This window comes from Mesoplodon mirus (genome assembly GCF_964341445.2).
Source record: "Mesoplodon mirus genome assembly, chromosome: 6".
NCBI classification, from domain to species: Eukaryota; Metazoa; Chordata; class Mammalia; order Artiodactyla; family Ziphiidae; genus Mesoplodon; species Mesoplodon mirus.
In genome coordinates this window covers 54270507-54289264 of record NC_138982.1, presented here as the reverse complement: position 1 = coordinate 54289264, position 18758 = coordinate 54270507, and the positions used below count along the sequence as shown (strand labels likewise).

The 18758-nt window shown below is 32.3% G+C and overlaps 1 protein-coding gene across 8 annotated transcripts in view; it reads left to right on the top strand.

Moving 5' to 3' along the window:
* Positions 1 to 18758, top strand: part of NAALADL2 (N-acetylated alpha-linked acidic dipeptidase like 2) — a 1538215-nt gene that overhangs the window by 1337173 nt on the left and 182284 nt on the right. For all 8 annotated transcript variants that reach the window (XM_082624729.1, XM_082624727.1, XM_082624728.1 and 5 more), the window contains one exon: positions 642 to 737. In XM_082624729.1, the coding sequence (XP_082480855.1) occupies positions 642 to 737 (96 nt within the window). The remainder of the gene's footprint in view (positions 1 to 641; positions 738 to 18758) is intronic.

Genomic DNA, 18758 nt, shown 5'->3' with positions numbered 1-18758 from the left:
CTTCTAGTGTGTGGAAACCTTTCCTCCTTCATGGCTCCCTCCCACTGGTGCAGGTCCCGTCCCTATCCTTTTGTCTCTGTTTATTATTTTTCCTTTTGCCCTACCCAAGTATGTGGGGAGTTTCTTGCCTTTGGGAGGTCTGAGGTATTCTGCCAGTGTTCAGTAGGTGTTCTGTAGGAGTTGTTCCACATGTAGATGTATTTCTGGTGTATCTGTGGGGAGGAAGGTGATCTCCACATCTTACTCTTCTGCCATCTTCCCCCTCGGCCCAAAGCATAAAATTTAATATATAAAATAGAGAAGGGGTTTTAGATATGGGTTTTGCAGTCAAAGTAGGTATCTTACTCTACACTAAGTCTGCATTTGAAAAATAAAAGAGTGAACTGCAAATAATGATCTCTTCTGAGTAAGAAAACATTCTTTGGTAAAAACAAATAATGTCAAGTATTACAGAAGTCTAATCATTTTAATTTATAAATATTTTTTGACTGGTTAATTATATCAGCAGAATGAAGTCCAACAATCAACAGAAACCTTACAGCAATTTAGAGTCCTTTGGAATCTTTAAAGAAAATCCAATAAGCACTTGAAAAACAAAATCAATGAAGAGTTTAAAATGTTTATTTTCTGGTTTTCCACAGGGTCCAAGTTTTCTCTCTGAAGGCTTTTTCCCTAAACGTGCAACAAAAATTGAAGAAATGGATCCTTTTTTCAGACTTCACGAGACCATCACCAAGGTAGGAGAGGAATGCATTCATGAAAAGATTGAGAAAGTTTTGTTCTTTCTGTTAGTAGAAGGAGGAAAGGAAAATAATCAATCAAGAGAAATATATATATATATATATATATATATATATATATATATTCATATTCATTTGTAGAATATACTAGAAAGGATTTGTAGTACCTCCTATTATTTTACTAAGGAGTTAAGATGATAAGCAACTCAATCAAGATCATACAGACTGATAACTGATGATTTGTATTAAAAAATCAATTATTTTTTAATTGAAGTACATTTGTGCAATATTTTGTACATTACAGGTGTACAATAGTGATTCACAATTTTTAAAGGTTATACTCCATTTACGGTTATTATAAAATGTCAGCTATATTCCTTGTGTTGTACAATATATCCTGGTAGCTTATTTTATACATAATAGGTGTAACTCTTACTCCCATGCCCTTTTATTTCTCCTCCTTGTGCCCTCTCCCCACTGGTAACCACAGTTTGTTCTCTATATCTGTGAGCCTGCTTCTTTTTTGTTATATTCATTAGTTTGTTGTGTTTTTTAGATTCCACATATAAGTGATATCATACAGTATTTGTCTGACTTATCTCACTTAGCATAATGCCCTCCAAGTCCATCCAGGTTGATGCTAATGGCAAAATTTTATTCTTTTTTTATGGCTGAGTAGTCCCATTGTATATATACCACTGAAAAAAATTCTTAATAAAATTCTTAATCTGAAAGTAGACTTGTGGTATATTCTCAAGTATACTCCCTTTACTTTAGATTAAGGGCAATACAAAATGAGTCATTGAATTTCTGTATCTTAAAAGTTTTCTTTCAATATTTAAGGTACATTGTTTTTTGTGGTACTTTATTGTTGCGGTAAAAAAAAATGGCTCTTTTTCTTAAAGAAAAAGTTAGACTGAATTTACAATAATTGCTTTTATTCGATGATGCTCATACCTATTTTTATGATATATACTTGACTGTGAGTTTATAGAATGAAGAAAATTAAATCCTACGGTATGGAGCAAATAAGTTTAATGTTCTGAGATCATATGACATTATGTGAATTTTTACATTTACCAACAATTGATTTAACCAGTCATAACCAGTCTTTGGGGGATAGAATTTGTACAGAATATTGGCATTTCGGTACACTTAAAATAATTCATATTTATATATGCTTAGTTGAAAGATTGAATCATTCTTAAATCTTCTTAGTGAAAATTTACAAGGCTCTTTTTCTGCTTTAGAAAGAGGAATTGTGGTAAAATAACTGAACTCAATGAGTGGCAATGGAATGAGTTCAGAATACAAAAACTAAAATTTTAGGTCTACCCTCGCATTTAAGAGATGTGTATGTTTGTTTTTTTCTGAACTTTTAAAATAAGTAGAGTTTGGACCATATTTTATGTTAAATTCCCCTAAGCTCAAGATTTCTGAATTTTAACTACATTTATAGTTCTTTCCTTTCCAGTCTAATCTAGTTCCTTGATTTAGTTTTGAATATATCCATCATTATTCATTCTTATTTGGATATAGTAAGATAGATGTGGCCCCCAAATAATAACTCTTTAGCATTTAAAATCTTAACTGTACTCCTGATGTGCAAAGAAGAGGGAGAGAGAGAGAGAGAGAGAGAGAGAGAGAGAGAGAGAGAGATACAAATCTGACACCTATATCTATATCTATCTATCTATCTATATATATATCTATTTGAGTATATATATCTATATACATTTGGATGAGGATGTGTGTGTGTTTATATGTATGTATATATATGTATATATTTGTTCAAATGTTATGGATACTTAGAGCCTAGGTTTACATACTTATTTTTAAGTAAAGCATTAGAGGATTTTTAGGGCAATGAAAGAATAATACTTTCTCCAATTTTCCTGCTTTTCTCTGTGGATCAGGAAATTCACGGATTTTTATAGAAGGGGCAGTTTGAGAACATATTGATATCATGTATATAATGAGATGATAATGTCTAGCACATGAAATTCCTAGGCAGAGAAAATTCTAAGGTTTTGATTTTAGAGGTATAAACACTCACTGATTCTTGCTACATGAGTTCTCGGCCATCCTACAACTCCTGAGAGAATGTTGGGAAGCAAGGATGGATGGGTCAGAAGGGAGTAGGGGAGCATAGAATATGGCCTGACACATAAATATGAGATCAGTACTTAGTGTGAAACAGAAAATAAGAGGCCATTTGAAAGAAGACACAAATTTATGCACAGATATTGGTACAATTTCTACATGTATTTTCAAATATATTTCTTGTGTAAACAGATGTTTAACCCATTAAATGGATGGTGGAAAGAATTCTATGTGTATGAAAAATTAAAATCTAAAGTGCAGAAGTAGGTGTTCTATGACATTTTTTAATGATGGCATATATTTACCTAATGTTGATACTGTTTCCCCAGTCAGCACATTACCTGTGGTAACCACCCATGTTGTAGAGTCAGGCCAAGGGAAGAAATTGTGCTTCAGAAGTTCAGTCTTATTTCACCAATATAGGAACTTGTTGAACCATAAAAAAAAAAGTTTTTAATAGACACTTTGTTTTAAAATCAGATTTTCTTTGATCAACAACAAAATGAAAGTATAAATATAGAGGGGTTGACCAGAGCACAAAACTAGGAAATATGGATTTTAGTTCTATCTTGACTCCCAACTTGTTATATTATTTAGTAGAACTTTATTTTCTACATCAAGAAGTGGTACAGTCATAATGGATTTCCGCACTAGTATTCTCTGAGATTGAAAAGATGGTGCGTACATTTTCTGCAGAAATGCAATATGTATATAATTGAGTATAATTATTGACACATTAAAGAATACTAGTGCTAATGTCTTCAAAATAGTCCCTTATTTGCATTTTCTACATTTAGCTTTTACCTTAAAGAAAAGAGAGGGGAAAAAAACCAACTTAGATATGAAAGCATATAACTAAATTAATTAATTAAATGCTGAGAATATAGTGATAAGTTAATGTGTATAAATGGAGTATAAAATTTAATTTGTGAAGGGTTGAGGTCTTTAGAATATTTTGTTTCAGTAAGGATAATAGTGGTATTATCACAGTATATCACATGTTTATTATAATCCACATAGTAGTGTGATATTATAGAAATAGTGCTGGATTTTGAATAGAAAGATATAGATAGGTTTAAATTCTGTCACTGTAAATTATGAAAATGATATGAAATATGAGGAACACCTTCATAAAATGATAAAGCACGGTTATTCTTGCTACTATATCAATACTAAAACATTTTTAAGAAATCAGAAACAATGGAAATACTGAAGATACTATTCCTTATTTTCCCAATAAAAGTTTAAACTTGATATACAACACTATAACACAATCATATATTTATTGTTATCTAATTAAATACAAAAATATACATCTCATAGAAATGTTCATATAATACAATCTGTTGTTTTTTTCCAAATTAATAACTGCCTTCTAGACCTTTGTTATATACCACAAATATAATTTATGTCAAATTAAATTACAATTTCTAAGCATTAAAATGTTAATAATTTATCATTAGTGCTTTTCTGAATTAAAAATAAATTAAAAGTAAATAGGGCCTCCCTGGTGGCGCAGTGGTTGAGAGTCCGCCTGCCGATGCAGGGGATACGGGTTCGTGCCCCGGTCTGGGAGGATCCCATATGCCGTGGAGCGGCTGGGCCCGTGAGCCATGGCCGCTGGGCCTGCGCATCCGGAGCCTGTGCTCTGCAACGGGAGAGGCCACAACAGTGAGAGGCCCGCGTACGGAAAAAAAAAAAAAAAAAAAAAAAGTAAATAAACCACACTCATACATGGGATGTGAGCTGTTAGTTGAATCCTAGTAAGTAGTTTTCCAATGTTGTCCTGTAGTTCCTTTTTTTTAAAAAAAAATGTTTTACAAAGTTTGAATTTATCTTGACATTTGTCTTTTTGATATGAAGCATGAAACCAAGAAAACAATGAATAAGTCTCAATATTGATGTCAAAATATGTAATTTATCATGGATTCAGGGACAGTCAGGTGGTACAGTATAAAGCTGCTGAAGGGTTGCACCTTACATCGATGTTGAATATGTTTTCTTATCCTCTATAATTACCTTAAAAAATAGCATTTTAAAAAAAATTATCATAGAGACCAAACTAATTCTTCCAAAGACTAAACATGAATGAAATACCAATATAAATCTTAGCTACTTAATCCTTTAATAAATGAATAAAAATCATCATGGATTCATGTTTTGAAATAGGCTTATTTCTCCTTCTACACCTAGGACTTTTCTCATTATATTTCTAAATCATCAGCATTTAGCTCATATATTGTTATTAGATATCTAAGCATTCTAGTAGCCTACTGTAAGCCAAGGATGAAGCAAAACACTTGAAATAAAAAACAAACAATTAACATACAGGAGTGGGTCCAAGGTAAGCAAATCATTTCAATATAACATACTAAAAGAGAGGATAATAATATGGGCAACATATGGGAGTGAAGAAGATGAAGATTTTACCTCTATGAGACTTGAAGAATTCACCAGAGAGGTGATGCTTGAGGAATTTAAGAATTTTAACTTTATCTTAATATCAGTGAATTTCCCTTGAGAGTTCCTTAAGGAGTAGGTTGTTGGTAGTAGTGTGCAAGAAATGATGATGTGTAGTTTAGAAAAGAGAAGATAGATTTAAGAGATACTTCTAGCACTGGATATGCACAGGATATATGATTTACTGGATATGGAACATGAAGCAGAATGAATAGTAAAGAATCATTTGAATAATTCTATCTTGGACAAAGTTGATATTATTGAATTAACTACATTAGGGGCTGGCCTGAAGAAAGTGATAATGAGTTTGACAATGGATATGTGGAATTTTGTTTACTATAATGCATCTAGGCAGATATGTCAAGGAAGCAGTTGGGTACATGAGGTTAGAGCTCAGGAAGAAGTAGGATCTAGAAATGCATTATCTGATATAATAACCACTAGTCACATGTGGATTTAAATTAAATTAAAAATTAATTAAATGAAATTAGAATTTCATTTTCTCCATCTCATTAGCTACAATTCACATGCGTAGTAATCACATATGGGAAGTGACTACTGCACTGAATAGCATATGTTATGGAATGTTTTCATCATCACTGATGATAAAGATGATGTTACCCTGACAGTATTCATGATGAGGACAAAAAGAAAATGGAGAGGACAAACAACCCAGGGTAGAGTGTTCCATTAAATCTACAGGATGATGCTATTCTAAGAAGGAGAAATGTTCCAAAGCATATCCACACACCACCTTGTACCCATTAGGATGGCTAATATCAAAAGATAAAACAAAACAAAGCAGAACATAACAAGTGTTGGTGAGGATTTGGAGAAATTGGAACCCTCATGAACTGTTGGTGGGAATATAAAATAGTAGTGCTGCTGTGGAAAACAACATGGCAGCTCCTCAAAAAATTAAAAATAGGGTTACCACATGATCCACCAATTCCACTCCTTGCTATATACCCCAAATAATTGAAAGTGGCATCTTGAAGAGATATTTGTACATGTATATTGATAGTAGCATTATTCACAATGGCTAAAATGTGGAAACAGCCCAAGTGTCCATAGATGGATGAATGGATAAGCAAAATGTGGTGTGTACATACAACAGAATATGATTCAACCTCTAAAAATAGGAAACTCTGACATTTGCTACAATATGGATAAACCTTGAGGACACTATGCTAAGTGAAATAAGCCAGTCACCAAAAGAAAAATACTATATGGTTCCACTTACATGAGATTCCTAGGATAAGTCATAATCACAGAGACAGAAAGCAGAATGGTGGTTTCCAGGAGTGAGGGGGAGAAGAGAGTGGGGAGTTGACTCTTTAATGGGTATAGAGTTTCAGCTTTAAAAGGTGAAAACAGATATGGAGATGGATAGTGGTGATGATTATACATTATGAATGTATTTAATATCACTGAACTGTACACTTAAAAGTAGTTAAGATGGTAAATTTTAAGTTATGTGTGTTTTACCACATTTTTTTAATTGACAAAAAGTATATTCACCCAATCAACTGCTCATTTACTATAACTTTTGAACCAATTATTTGGAAATTTAAAATTGTTTTTCTCTTCATTTATGCCTGTTCCTCAGTTTTCTGCTATTTTCCATAAATAGCTTCACCCAGCTTGGTACCCCTTTCTCTGATCTACTTTTCTATGATGTAGTGTCCTGTATTTATTTTATGTGTTTTGGGATTTAATATATTTTATTATCATTTTCTTGCTAAAAGTTTACAATAATAGACATTCAATAATTAAATTAATGCAGCTATGTTTAGAAGGAAAGAACTTTAAAATCAAATGCGAATATAGAGCATTTGGGGTGGCAGAGAAAGGGTACTATCTGTCATATTATTGAATTAATAGTACTTTTCCTCTGGAACACCAAATGCTCTATATTATATTTTAAAACCTCTGAGTATGAATTGTACATCCAGTAAAACAAAAAATACCTTATACATGTGGTACCATGGAAACCAGCATATGACCTAATTCTGCTTGTGAGATTCATCCAGAAATATCAGTTTATTAGTCCTTTCATTGTTTTTCCCACGTTATAAAAAAATGGTTCTTTTATGTTTAATTAGTATAGGATATACAATATTAATATTTTATTTGTATATGGTTTTAAAAATATTCTTAAATGGATATACATTTCTTTTTTTCTTACATAATGTCAAAATAGAGACCTTTTACTAAAATTATTTGGACATTATAATATCACAAAGAGAAAGCAGTAGGCATAATATAATATTTATTTCCATTATATATATGGAGAAAGTATCAGAGTCAGATTACATTGCAGAGTAAGGCAGCATTTGTGTATAGCCTAGAAATCAAGGCTAATAATTCTTACATAGTTTATATTCTATCAATGTAGTTGTATTTGCCCTTACTTATAACTACAAATTTTAACTCAGTTTTTCAATGGTGTGGACAAAGGCTAATGGTGGTGTCCTTAATGATGAAAAACATTTAAATAATTGTAACTTTTAACCATTTCAGTTAATATTAATTGCATTTGGCTGTCAATCTTCATTAGAAATGATTAACCAGCATCATTTTAATTAATGGAGTCATATTCTGCTAATATATTATTTTTAAAACATGACTTATGAAATATGAATCTGCAGTTATCTCTAAATGTCACTATTAAAATATGTTTGTACCAGTTGTTATATTAAGATTCTTATAGCATGGTAACTGAAAACTTAAAAGAACCTACTCATAACTCCAGAATGGAGAGGCAGACTAAAATACAGAATGATTTTACTTCTTTTGAGATGTCATTCCCAGCTATAGTTTAAAAATGTAGCTCAGTTGCCTTGTATGAAGTAAGAGGAAAGGGATGAGACCAAATATCTTTTACTCTTTTTCCTGAATTTCAAAGGCATGTTGTATTCATGAGCTAATAGAATTTCTGGTGCAGTTCTTTAAATGCTTAGAAAACCTGGCTATGGTATCTAATCTGAATGAGCAAATCTGATTGTCTTCCAACTATCTCTAATGTTGATGTATTGTTTGGATAAAATATGAGAATATTGTAGTCTACTTAGTAAAGCAAACAAAATGATATTCTTTAATCCTGTTTATGTGTACATTTGAGGTTATTCTGAAGCTGTGGATTTAAAGCTTTTGTTTTTATTTTTAAAAACACTTTGGAAATCTTTTCTGCTGTATCAAATTATTGTTACTAGATACAAAATGTCTCCATAGAGATCTACACTCTAAGTGTTCATGACATGAGCTAAACCAGAAAACATCTCAAATATGTATTTTCAATGCAGAGACTGTACTTTGTAATAAAGAATTTTGGTTGGAGCCACTCAAGGGAGATGATAGGCTATTAAAACCAACCTCTTATGCTTTGAAAGGGAAATATTACAGGTGTGTCTTTTCTTTATAAATGTATAATTAAACTCAATATCTTCATTTACTAAAATTGGAGAATATGCTGATTATATTTCTTCTTGCCTAGAGAGGTTTGGTTTATGGTGTTTCATTATACTGCACAAATATTATAGCTTCTAAAGTCATGCCTTATACTATCAGTTTCTCTTTTTTGTTTTTGTTTTTATTACTCAAAAGCAAATTATCACACAATATAAGCTTGTCAAAATTTGACTTGCTTTTTAAAGAGAAGTTATTCATCAAAGTAGATATTCTGCTACAACATATTAAATGTTATTATTGAATATTAAGATAGGAATAAGTAGAAAAACTGTTATTTTCTGAGCATATATTTTTCTTATATATATATATGTAAAAACTGATTTTGACATGTGTTTATTACAGAATATAGTTATACTAGTAATATAAATCAGAATAAGAAGCTCTGTGATCAACTGTAAATAATATGACAGTCTTTTAAAGACAGTCAACCTACTTCAGGAAGTTTTTATATCAAATTCAAGAAGCAGTAGCCTCATAAAGTAACTTTTTTTTGATGATAACTGAATTTTGTATGCTCTAAATACAAGTCCTTCTTATTTCAGAGATCTATTCATAAGTAGAAAGTGAATGTGAATGTTGATTTCTGCAATTTTTCTCACTTTGAATGAGAAAGTCTTTGCCTTTTCATACCATTCTCAGATAATATCATTCTCAAAGGTCTGTAGAAGTACAGAGGCAAAGGGCAGAGTAGTCAATGGATAACAGATTAGCTCTAGGTAGGCAGGTCAAATGTCCTTCCAAAAAGTACTGTTGAAACAAAGCCTCTGTATAATAAAAACAATTAAAATCCCCAGGCAATAACCACTTACTAAAAAAATATCTAATATAACACAACAAACCAGAAGACGCTGATCAGTCTATTGGAGTCTGTTATAATGAACTTTGATCATGATACTTAAATGTCCTGGGGACAGTACCCACTGACCCCATGGGTGACAATAATAAAAGATCCCCCTCATGCGTGCATGTGCGCGTGCACATGTGCACACACACACAGTGTGGTATTAGCTGATCAATGATACGGTCTTTCAGTGCTAGTTGCTCTCAGTATTATTTCTTGGAAAGCACTGAATTATATCAATATATGTATGTATGTATGTATACCTTCTTTTCCAGAGAAGAATGAATGTCTACTGTATTTTTTAAAATAATCCTTGGACCTGTAAATTCTGCTGTTGGTGTGATATAGAAAATATTCAAAATTGCCATTTTTTTTAGCATCCAGTATAGTCATCATTTGACTATCCAATGTCTCTCTTGAAGAGTTCACGATAATTGGTATTTTAGGATAGAATGAATTATTCCAAAAATATGAATATTTTTATGACATTGAATTGAATTTCAGAAACTGAGCAAGGATTAGATTTGAAGAAATCAACAAATTTTTGTAGGAAAGCATTATGATAGGAAAACTATTTACTTTGACTCAATTAGGTTTTATTTATTAATATGTCAATTAAATTTTACAAAATCAAGGTTTAGGACTTCATTACATTTGAAATTACAGTGGCCTTGAATCACTTAGTGAAGGTTCAAATGGTAATATTTCTGCATTCTAAAATAAAATAATAATGAACGATCATAATTATGTTCCCGAGTCATTAAGAAAAAGAATTGTGATCTGTATCATTACTGACTTTTAAGAAAACAGGAGAAAGGGTAATCCATTTTAAAGACATTTCCTTCAAAACTGAAAAAGATACATATCAGAACAATTTTGTTTGCTATTAGTGAAAAGACCTATGTGCAAATGTTTAATAAAAATAAAGGAATTCTATTTTTCTCATGCAAGTGAAAAGTCTAGGAAAGTCATGCTTCACGAGGAGCTCAAACACAGATCTACTTCTCTGTTATCCTTTCAGCTCTGCCCCTCTCTCTGCTGGACTTTTTACTAGTGGAATTCCTCCATGGTACAAAAATGCTGACAGCAGGTTCTGGAATCATACCTGTACATAATTCTGTCAAAGCAGGAGATGATCTCTTTTCTCAGGACAGCAATGATGCTAGAAAGCCCCAGCAACCAAAAAAAAAAAAAAATCTTATTCTGAATTGATCTTATGCTTATTTTGAATCATTTCTTGTGAATAGGGTAACAACTATGCTGACTGGATTACACCAGGTTTACATAAACTGATCACCATGGAAAATGGGTTAAAGTTACCTTGATTAATTTAGAAGTCATTCTTTCCCTTGGAACTGGAGTCAATCCCATTCACAATATGTGGCTGCAGCAAAACAGTATAAATTAGAGTAGCAATAGTTTTTCAGAGACAACCACTAAATCTGCTACCAATTGTAACAATGCTTTTGTCTACAAATGAGTAAGAATCAGTATTTTGGAAAAGGCAAAATCAGTGCTAAGCAATGGAAGCATTTCTGTTTACAGGTTGTTATTACTCTGGTATGTCTAGTCATTGTAACCACCTGAAAGGGAACAGGCGATGGGAAAAAAAAAGAGTGAAATATAGATGGGAAGTATTCACAAAATGAGTTTTGTTACTGCATTTTCTCCCAGTTCCACTGCATCCTATAAAGTATTAAATTGACTTAAAAGAGTAAGAAAACTTGCTGTATTCATGAAACAAATCTCTTTTTCTGCCTCCTTGGTAGACATCCAAAGGTAATCATCATATTTATGCTGAAACTCAGCGTTATTCTTAATATATCACTTTAGACAGCTAGTATGAATTCACTGGATTTGACATATGAGATAAACCTATTGGCCAACATGTATCCTAAAATACTCATCAGTTATGACCTTCTACTTTTAAGGAGGTGATTGACCCTTAGAAACTTCAAGGAATCACTGATTTAAGAAGTCCCACTGTGAGGACCTCTGTAGGCCTATGGACTAATTGAAGTAACCAAAAGCAACTAAGTTTTTGGATGGTAACATATTCAAAATATGAGGCACTAATAACCATTTCAAGATAGAGTCCCTTCCTGCCCCTTAAGGGGTGATATTCTTGTCAATGTTAGAAACATCTGAATGTATGCCTCTGTGTATAGCAGGATATTTCTGTTTTTCATTTGATTGCTGACCCAAGAACTTCATGTTTAAAAGATTTTGTTTACTAAACAAGTGGTAATTAATTCATGTACAGTTATCACTATTTCTCCATTTCAACATTGATCCAGATTTCAGCAAATACTCCAGATTGCCAATGAAATAAAATAAGCCTACAGATATTGAGATACTGTACACTCTAAGGGTTGTTCATTTTGGCTGTTCGCATTTATTCATTTCCCGATTTGATTTCTCATGTCTCAGTCTGAGGTGTTTTTATTTGATATAAGGCATGGCTATCAGTGATCAGCCTACTGAATAAAACTGTAGAATTCCTGTTTCAGCAATAGTTTGCAAGAGTCTCTGTAAAGCTTAAAATTTCTCCTTGTCATTTTTGGCCAAAGCAAAGATACTGACATTCAATTTAGCAGTTAAATATACATTTTTTATTAAGTGCTTGTAATATTAGTAACAATGCATTTTATAGACTTAGGGATTGAAATATTAGAGATGCATATTTAAGCACCTATGGAGATATTATATTAATTGTCATTTGTTTAGACTGTATTAACAACAAATTTAGTATGTAAAGGATGGAGGAAGAGTATAAGAGAAATGTGGGACATTGGAATAAACAGTGACATTGAGAAGATGGTAAAGTGTATTAGACAACTTCAGAACACATGGCAAATGTAAAAAAAAAAAGCTTGTAAAATACATGAATGAACAAAGCATTTGTATAATTAGTGTAAGTTTCATTATTATCTCAAATAATGAGAAATTTGATCTAAATACAAGAAATTTATTAACAAAATATTAATCACAACTCCTAAGTGCCACCCAATTTATATGCTATACAGACATTTATATGATCCAAGTAACTAATTACCAGAGCAATGAAAAGGAAAGAGAGAATTTGTGATTTCACCTTTTCTTGCACTGCTTACTTCCTCAGCAAAGAGCCAGATAAAAGATTTAGATACTCTTAATGAAATGGTTCACATTTATTTTATTCATATCATTCAGAGCCTTCCTAGGGACAATCAAACTGCCACTTTCGGGAGATTTCCCTGATTTCAATGAGTTAATTATAAAATCAAGTTGTTTGGCTCCACGTTGTTTCTGGAAATGTGGTCACTGTGCCTCAGGACCTTGTGTCTAAAGTTTTACGGGTTGCCACGAGATGGCTGTATTCTCTCAATTGGCAACATGAATTACAGAGATAGAGATTCTCTAAGTACTCTTAGAGATCCAAGTGCATGAGTTTTGTATATAACTACTTTTATAATTACATTCAAAATATTTTACTTTACAATAAATTATGTAACTATTTTCAAGAAACCTAGACAGATTAATAAAAGTATATTATTTAGAGAAATTTAACAAGAATGAGAACCTAGGCATATATGTGGCATTCAGTTATTTTTCTAAGGAGTCCATCAAAACAAACCCCCTAACTGAAAATATGTTAAAATATTCACCATGTCAATTTCTATCATATAGGCAGCTTTGTAGTGAGTTACAGTTGTTTGTGCATGTATCTTATTTTCTCTAATAGATTACAATTTCTAAAGTGCAATTTATCCCTTCTGGCCCATTTTTGAATGTACCATAACATCTAACCTAGTGGCTTTCACTAATCAGTCATATTAGTGACTTGTTAAAGGTTTGATTAAATAACTAGAATCTCTTTTTCTCTGAAGATCTATTCATTAGCAGGTACTCTACCACCTATTTCAGCTATATCATAAAGCATCATGTCTACACTAATGCATTGGGAGTTGGGGGTCACAGTTAAGTAAGAGAATTAAGCCCTGCATGGAGCTTCTCTCTCAAACGCTTGGGCCTGTAGACTTCTTCACCTGTTCAAACTGACTTAAGTCATCAAACTGGCTTTTGCTCACATCAGTTTTTGCAAGAGTACTACTCTTAAAAGTGATCTATTTTTTTAAACACGGAAAGAATGGAGACTATTTTTTGTTGTTGATAAACTGAATTGTTTTCTCCATGCATAATTTATCTTTTTTTTAAAAAATAATTCACTTCTTGGGTATTTTTAAGTCCTCTCCATTTAAGATCTTGAATATGAACATTTTCTGAGGCTCACAGTGGATGTTTAAAAACTCCTGCTTTGGAAGAATGAGACTAAGGAAGACCAAGTAATTATGGTTCATCATATCTGCTTTGATTAATAATTTTGGCTAATCCAGACTAGTGATAACCCAGTGGGAGGAGGGTATGAAGGCAAATAGATATGCCAGAATGACTACAGTAAATGACTGTGGACATGGAACCAAATAAATGTATGAACAAGAGACTGATGAGAATCTTAGAAAGCAGAGTTATTTCAGAATAGAAAAAAATATCATTTTTATGTCAGATGACTTGGGGAAATAATAAAAGCATTTTAAAACAAGGAAAGAAAGTTATAGGTTTTTGGATAAATAAGGGCTTTATTGAACCTCTCTAGGTGACATGTCTTCTTTCAGTCAACTAGTAGGGATCATTTTTCATATAGATTTCCTATAGATGCACAATAGAAAATGATTAATATATTATTATTTAAAACGTGACAGACTGCAAATTATGTGGAAAAGCGATATAAGGATGAGAGAAAATGCTACTTATATTAATTTATCAGCATTCTTAATTCTGAAGCAGTGCAACCATTCAGTGTTGCTTTATCCCTCTCATGTTAAAACTTCAAATGAGAATAAGACTATTATTTGTTCATTATATGTGTATTCTCATTTTATTCTCATAATAAGCTTATGGAGTAGATAGGCTTCTCATTCTTCTCTTCTTCATTCACTCTACCATAAATATTATTCTCATTGTACAGGGAAGAAATCTGAGTGTCAGAGAGACTGAGTAACTTGATGAGATGTATAGACCACACATGGTTGATTCAAATTTCCAGAGAGCATCATCATTTCACTTTTCAATGCTTTCTTCATAAATAGCTACAACAAATAGAAACAGTTTCTCTATTCATAATAGTATTCAATATCTTACCTATAATTCAATTGAAGAATAGATTCATCCTCTCATGCATTCAGTGTTGAATAAGTGTGTATGCATACTTTGCTCTAATGATAATGCAATGTTCAATAAGATGTGTGTGTGTATGTGTATACATATATATGGTTTTTGTTATCACAGAATTTAAAATCTGATGGGAAATATAGACAACCAGAAAAATATTACAATATGATTTAATTAGTATTATGATAAAGGTTGTGTAAGGAGCTTTGACATTGCTTTAGAAGATGCTTAAGCAGGAACAGAGAGAGAGCCAACACATAGATGAATCCAGTCAGACATTTTAATAGGCAACTGTTTTCTTATTCCATACCACTGACAGAAAAGTCATATGAAAGTGTGGGGAAAGCATTTAACCCTCACTGGTCAAAAATTTAAACCCAAGACTTTTCTGACTTCCTCTCCTAGTTCTGCTCCAGCTCCACTGGACTCTTTACTATTCTTCAAACATAGCAGGCGTGTGCCTTCTTCAGGGCTACCTTTGTCTAGAAGAATCTCCTCTTGAATATCGATGTGTCTCACTCGTATGCTTCCTTCAGATCTCCATTTAAATGTTGCTTTGTCTCTGAGGCCTTTCCCAAGTACTATATAAAAGAGCACCCTCCCTCATCCCTATCTTCTTACCCAGCTTTTTCTTCAAAGCCCTTTCTTTGTCTGACTTACAATTCTTTCTTCCTTTCTCTTTTTCCTTCCCTCCCTAGTTTAACCATTATAATTTTTTGTCTTCCCTCCATTAGAATGTAGTTCCCTCGGGGCAGGGACTAGGTTTGTTTTGTTTCCTGCTTTATCTCCAGGTCTGTTTAATTATTTGTTGAATGAATGACTAAAAAGCAATTTGCAGCATAGCGAGGGAATAAACTAAAACAATGTGATTGCTTTCTCTCTGTACAAGTCTTCCCATCCACACCAGCAGTGACTTAGTGATATTTCATGTGAAAGATGGACAAAGGTAACAGGTCACTTCCTTACCAGTTTCATTTTTATTTCTCAAAGTATACAGATATACATTCTGATTCCACACCTGACATAAGCACTCTCCTCCCAAGCTAAAACTCTCTACTTACAGCTATTTTGTAGATTAAAAATTATTGTAAATTAAGTTGCTTGAGAAAATATAAAAATATATATTATTCTCACAATAAGTCCAAGTTAAGCATTAATACACTTCTTTTTTCAAATGCCAGATTACTGGTTACCAATACATGTCATTAGAATGAAATGAAACAAAATTTAATTTTTATTTTTTCATTACAGAATATATGCACAAAAGAGAGTATTCATCATATGTACATCTTAACAGGATGATCAAAAAGTAAACCCCCGCATAACCACCAGCCATCCTAGTTAAGAAGTAGAATAATGCCAGTCCCTTCCTAGGTGTCCCTTTTTAATCCTTCTAGGAGAGTGGTTCACTCGAACCATTATGCATGGTTTTTTTTTGAGAATCCTTTGATTATACTTCTTTACAGTTTCATCTCCTCTATATACATCCTTAAACAATATATTGTTTAGATTTACCCATTTTAAAACATTTCTAAAAGCAGAATTACAGAATATGCTTTTGTGATTTGATTCTTTGCTCTATGAGATTTACTGTTGTGAGCATAAAACCACAGAATTTGACATAATGCTTTTACTGGTTACTCAAGACCTGCAGGCAAATAGAAATAAAGGAGATTGACCACCAGGCATATCAGCATCTCAAACCGGTTTTTCAGGTCTTCTTTTGTACATAAATATATCTAAGGTAGCCACCACCCTCAACCTTTATGGGCACCTTTTTGCCAATCATCAAAATGGAGAGCAGCTCTACTCAAAAGTAAGCTGATATGTGGAGTAAAACCTTGAAAATTTTTGAATCATTATATTGTACACCTGTAACTTATAATATTTTAAATCAACTATACTTCAATAAAAAAAGTAAACAATGTCAAATGGCTGCTAATGTGCATTTGAAAAGTGATTCAAGTACATGTTTTGAAGGCAGAGACAGTAAGAATATGGGATATCAGATATACATATGAGAAGGGATTCAAATAAATATTTTGAAACCAAGAGAAGAACAAACCAGGCAATGTACATCTTTGGTAGGAAATCCATATACGTATCCAAAAAGAGAAGAGTTTCAATATTATTTCAGAAGAACAAAGATGTGTTTGATTTTGAGGAATAAGCATGAAAGGTACGTATTACCTGGGTTTTAAGTTTTAGAATAGTAACAGAAATTTTGATTGATAATGAAGAGGGGCTGATTTCCCTGTTCATCATTCACATTCATAGGTGGCACAGTAGTTTATTTTCATTACTGTAAAACTTTCCGTTGCATAAATACACCAAATTTGTTTATGTAGTGCTCTACTGTTGATGGGAATTTGGGTTGTTTCCAACAACTATTAAGAACATTTTTGTACATGTCTCCTTGTATGATTTTCTCTAGCATATACACCCAGTAATGGACTTACTGGCACTTAGGGAATAAATATTTTACCCTTATTTGATAATGCTAACTTGTTAGAATAGTTGACTTCTAAATCCCCCAAAGACTACCAGAATAATCTACTGATGAAGCAAAGTTTATTACACTAATTTTACAAAGTGAGGACACCACCTTGAGTGAATCTTAGTAGGAGGGAGTATCCTGGGGAAAATATTTATAGAAGATTTGAGTGTCTGGGTTTGAGTTCTAAGCTGAGGGTTTTAATTCAAAGAAATAAACTGTTAATGGGAAAAATCATAGCAATAGCTTAGGATTGATCGGTGGACACAGTGATGAGAAAATTATTTGATAAATAAGCTGTTTGTCTAAGTGAACAACATATTGTCCAGAGAGCAGAGGTGTTTGCATATAAGAGCAAGCTCTTTGTCTGCATATATCTTGGTTCATAGAAATTGCTTGAATCAAACAATAAAGTTGTTTATTAGCTTAAAGACTTGTCTACATAAGCAAGAATCTGTTGGAACAGTTATGTTGATACAGGTGGCCTTAGTTTTCAGTGCTGATAGCTAAGCTAAGTGGACTCAGGTTGTCTCAGTTCTTGAAGTCATGTGCGACCATGCTCTTTAATAGAGTCCTCTACCAAATTTGTTTTTTTCTTTATTTTTGCTAATCTGATATATGTAAGTGTTGCCTAACTTTGGTTTAAATTATATTCCTTTCTCTGATTGCCAAGAAGTTGAGCACATTTACATATGTGTATTGGCAATTTCAGTTGTCTGTATATTTGTAAGTATGTTTTCTAAGTGTTTGTTACAATCATTGCCTTTTCTTCTTTTTTTAATTTGTATTGTTTGTCTTTTTATTGATTCATAGGAGATACTTATATATCTTGGCCATAAGTTTGTTGTCAGTTACATGTGTTGCAAATATTTTCTCCTTGATTTTGACTCTTATTTCCACTCTTTTTGTTGTTTTTGATGAACACTTCTGTGTTTCAGTGTAATCTAGTTTAGCAACCTCTTCCTTTAAGTTTAGTGTTTTTAGGGTCTTAAGAAATTCTTCTCTACCCTGAGAAAATATTCTTATGCTACCTTATAAATCTTTGGAATTTTTTGTTTAACATTTAAATATTTAATCTACTATGATGATGATAATAATTGTGGTGATTTATCAATAGTTAGGGTCACAATTTTCATTTTCAGCCTAATTTATTGAGAATTCCAACCTTCCCTAATGATATAAAATAAAACTCTTATATATCAAATTTCAATATTTGTATAGGTTTTTTTCTCAATTATATTCCACAGTCTATTTGTCCATCTGGTTACAAACACAATACTATCTTAGTCTTATGCCTTTAAAATAAGACTTTCTGTCTTATATTTCATGGTCCCTACTTAATTCTTCTGTAAGAATATCTTGACTATTCTTGCCCTTTGTTCTTCCACATAAATGTAAAAAGTTAGCTTGTTATATTCTAAATACAAATGCTTTGCTG